Source organism: Haplochromis burtoni, unplaced genomic scaffold (assembly GCF_018398535.1).
Source record: "Haplochromis burtoni strain Fernald_Lab_line unplaced genomic scaffold, NCSU_Asbu1 Contig_185, whole genome shotgun sequence".
Classification (NCBI taxonomy): domain Eukaryota; kingdom Metazoa; phylum Chordata; class Actinopteri; order Cichliformes; family Cichlidae; genus Haplochromis; species Haplochromis burtoni.
The window spans coordinates 1,228,549-1,232,714 of record NW_024582546.1 but is presented as its reverse complement, the minus strand read 5'-3'; the positions used below and the strand labels follow the sequence as shown (position 1 = coordinate 1,232,714).

The 4,166-nt window shown below is 37.4% G+C and overlaps 1 protein-coding gene across 2 annotated transcripts in view; it reads right to left on the bottom strand.

The window, feature by feature from the left end:
• Positions 1-417: 417 nt before the first annotated feature.
• The window catches only part of gad3 (glutamate decarboxylase 3), a 54,485-nt gene continuing 50,736 nt past the window's right edge, over positions 418-4,166 (bottom strand). For both annotated transcript variants that reach the window (XM_005950266.3, XM_042225850.1), the window contains 2 exons: positions 1,559-1,648; positions 418-1,228 (listed from right to left, as the gene is read on the bottom strand). In XM_005950266.3, coding sequence (XP_005950328.1) covers positions 1,055-1,228; positions 1,559-1,648 — 264 coding nt within the window. In that variant the 3' untranslated portion in view covers positions 418-1,054. The remainder of the gene's footprint in view (positions 1,229-1,558; positions 1,649-4,166) is intronic.

Sequence of the window (4,166 nt, the reverse complement as noted above, 5' to 3'; positions counted from 1 at the left end):
TCATAGCCAGACGTTCTTTTGCTGCTCAGTGCTTCTCACTTACTCACTCCTCCCATCCTTCTTGTCCACACACACACACAGTTACAACACTTAATACCCTTTCTCTTTTTCAGAATTATGTGTAATGATGGGTTGGCAACACAGACACACACAGAGACTAATCTGTCTGTTGAAACCGGATCACATCTATGCATACAAAATCCACAAATTAGAAACGTTTTCATTACTCAACTCATTTCTCATTAATGGTAAATGGACTGGTTCTTATATAGCGCTTTTTCTAATCGAAGCGCTTCATACAACTAATTCATTCACCTAATCACACAAGCACTTCTTCTAAGCTCTTAAGTGCTCTATCTAACATTCATACGCATTCACACTCCGATGGATGCATCAGAAAACAACAAGGGGTTAGTATCTTGCCCAAGGATATTTGGCATGCAAACTGGAACCTGGGATTGAACCACCAACCTTCTGGTTAGTGGCTGACCTGCTCTGCCACCTGAGTTACAGCCACCCCGGAATTATCAGACTTATATTTTAATTCATGTCTTTGATTAAGAATAAAGATGATTTATTTAAGATAACAAAACCACATGTAAATAGACTATTCTTATGCACTCCGTATAATTTTTAATATAAATGTCAAGTCCTGAATGTTGTCCTTTTACGCTGTCTCAGATGTAAAAAGAGGTAAGCCAGGGGACTTCCTCTCTCGACAGAACACATCTTCCACTATTGTTTCTTACACATCATAACAATACATAAAAAATGTTGAGAACAATGAAGATCATTTGATCATTTGGTTATTTCAGATGGTTTCTGAAAGTTAAAGGGCCTGTTGATTAGACAAAAAAATCCATAGTAGAAAATGACAATAACAGTCAATACTGAATTATTAAATCTGTGGAAAGCTGGAATATAAATCAAGAAAGTTTCCTTAAGCTTCTACACTATTGTCAGGCTTTACTTCAATGCATATTATGTAGGCTAATGGAAAACTAAAATTACTTTATGCTTGTATAAATATCAAAAACCTGTTAACTTAAACATTTTAAAGGTCAGCACCCAGCTGGCAAATCTCATCCAGCAGAAAGTCGATGTCCTCTTGTTGAGTGGCAGGATTGGAAAACACACACCTGAAGAAATTGACTTTGGTTCCCAACGGTTGATAGCCAATCAGAACAGAGCCCTTTTCCATCATCCTGCCTTTGATCCGAGGAGCAACCTGCAGAGAAATATATTAAAGATCATCATTGGTAGTATGAACACATCAACAAACAGACAGAAGAGGTCCCAGATGCAGACTAAAAAGACAAATCGTTATCAAAATAACACAGGAAGTAACATGACACAAATATCTAACACAAAGACGACAACCGCCTAATCATAACAGTCACTAATAATAATAGCCTTACTTTTAAAAGGTACCAAAGCTAACTCAGAAACCTAAGGATAAAAATAAGAAAATAATCAAAGAAATAAACCAAGAAATATCTACTACAACAATAACACAAAGCTTAACCAGAACTTAACCACTGTAATGATGTACACTGACCTGATGGAGTCTTCTATCTCTGTCAGGTCCAGGTGGCAAGCTTCTCAGACTGGGAGGGATGTACCAGAAACACACATTACTGTGCTCTGGCTGTTTGAAGGAGGAAAAGGGACAGACCATGTTTGTTCATTTCAAAAGATGAGAAACCAAAGAGCTAAATAAAGTAAAGAGAAAAAGAGAAGAAAAAAACCCAAAAACAAATAATATCTAACTAGTTAGATACTAGTTAAATTAGTTAAAGGTAAAACAAACAAATCAAAACATGTATGTCCTACAACAGTTCCTGGTTACATGTAAGTTAGACCTGGTTCAGGTTCAGATGGGTTGTCACCCTGCTTATTACTGCCACATTACAGAGCACTGTGGAATTCTGTCCATATCACACATTTGTCTCTAAACAATCTGTGCTGCTGCGTGCTAGGTGTGCTTAATTTTTATGTTTTGTTGTTATCACCGTTCAGCTAACCAGCCAACAATTTGTCACTGCTGAAATATTTCTTGCACAATTTTCTTTAAATTCTTTTTAATTTTAGTTCGATACATTTCTTTATTTACCGTACAAAATTAAAGCACACTGCAATAGTTTTCATAAGGTGATTAGCAAAAGCAATATTAAAGAGCTGTTTCTGGTTGGTCAATTATCCATCTCCCCATCCGGTGGTAATGTTTGCAGTTACATGTTTACGGCACACTGAGCAGCAGTTTGTTGACAGGTTTAAATGTCTGTATTTTGTTATAATTGCTAGAATCCCAATGCACACACTCACAGTTGCTGTTATGAGTCTTTTTTGTTTGTTTTTTCTTTTTAACACATCTTGAACATTAAGCAATACAGTGGTCCCCCGTTTATCGCGGGAGTTACGTTCTAAAAATAATCCGCGATAGGTGAAATCAACTTTATTTTATGTTTTGTTTTGGTTTTTTTACAATTATTCTAGATGTTTTAAGGCTGTAAAAGTCCTCACTACAAACTTTATAAACTTTTCTCAGACAAGCATGAACGTTTTCACACTTTCGTGTTTAAACACTCTCACAGTCCAAACCTTCGTAGAAAAATAAGTCCAGTATTATAGAGTGAAGCCAAAGGCACCCGCGGCTGCCTTTGATGGTGCAAAACGTTTCATCGACATTGTTGTGTTTGTTGTGGAGAAAACCTACAAATTTATAGCACTTCAGTCACACTGCTAGCGATCGAAGATTTATGTAAATTTGACAAGCTGAACGCATTCTGTACTGTACAAGATACACGGCACGAGATTGATTGACAATCTATAGCCAATCAGGACGCAGAACATGATGCGCTGTAAAAAACAAACAAACAAACAAACAAACAAACAAAAACTAGAAAAAGCTGTGTGAATGCCGTGTAGTGGAATCTGAAAACAGCCGAAGAACACTGCTCAAAACACTGTGTAGAAGCTGAACTCTGCTGAAAACTCCTTTATTTGAAAGACTACACTGAAGAGTGTCAAGAAAGCAGGGAAGATGTGCAGCCAGAGCCAGAGGTAGGATTTCAACTTGCGCTATATGGTCTTAAGGCGGCTGCTCATCTCACTGAGCCAAATTGGTTCTCAGGTGACTAAAAAGAGATGAAACTGAAAATTGTCCTGAAAAAGAGGTGAAGATGCTAAAAATTCTATTGAAAAGGGCAGAAGAGGTTGAGATTTGTGCTGATAACAGGTGAAAAAGCTGAAAATTCCACTGAAAAGAGGTGAAATTTTTGAACTTTCTGATGAAAATAGATGAAGAAACAGAAAATTGTGCAGAAAAGAGGTAAAGAAACTGAAAATTCTGCTGAAAAGAGCAGAAGAGGCTGAGTTTTGTGCTGAAAACAGGTGAAAAAGCTGAACGTTCTGCTGAAAATAGATGAAGAAACTGAAAATTCCACTGAAAACAGACCAACAAGGTAAAAAATTCTGCTGAAAAGACGTGAATCAGCAGAATTTCTGCTGAAAAGAGGTAAAGAAGCTGAAGTTTGTGCTAAAAACAGCTGAAGAAGCTGGAATTTGTGCTGAAAAGTAGTGAAAAAGTGAAAATTCTGCTAAAAAGAAGTGATAAAGCTGAAATTTGAGTGGAAAAGAGTGTAAAAGGTTGAACTGTTAACTGAAATTTTTTTTGTCATAAGCGGGAATCGAACCCGGGCCTCCTGCTCTGAGAACGGCTGCTCATCTCACTGAGCTAAAACATGGCTCATTCTGGAAAGCAAAACTGGTGATCACACTGATAATGTGGTCCTATTCAGCAAAACAACTGATAAAACAGAATTATGTGCTGAAATGAGATTTAGAAGCTGAAGTGCTTGCTGAAGATGGCTGTATGTGAAAGGGTACACTATGCAGTGTCAATAAAGCAGAGTACATGCAAGTACGGAAGATGTGCAGCAAATGGCACATGTTCGATTCGAACCTGTGCCACTAGATCTTACAGCGGTTGCTCTTCCCATTGAGCCAAACCAGCTCTGGTCTCAAACACAGATATGATGAGAGAAAAAATGTTCACTGTAAAGAAGAAGCTAAATGGTGCTGAAAAGAGGTGAAAATGCTGAACGTTCAGCAAAAAAAAGATAAGAAACCTGAAAATGGTGCTGAAAAGAGGTGAAAATGCTGAA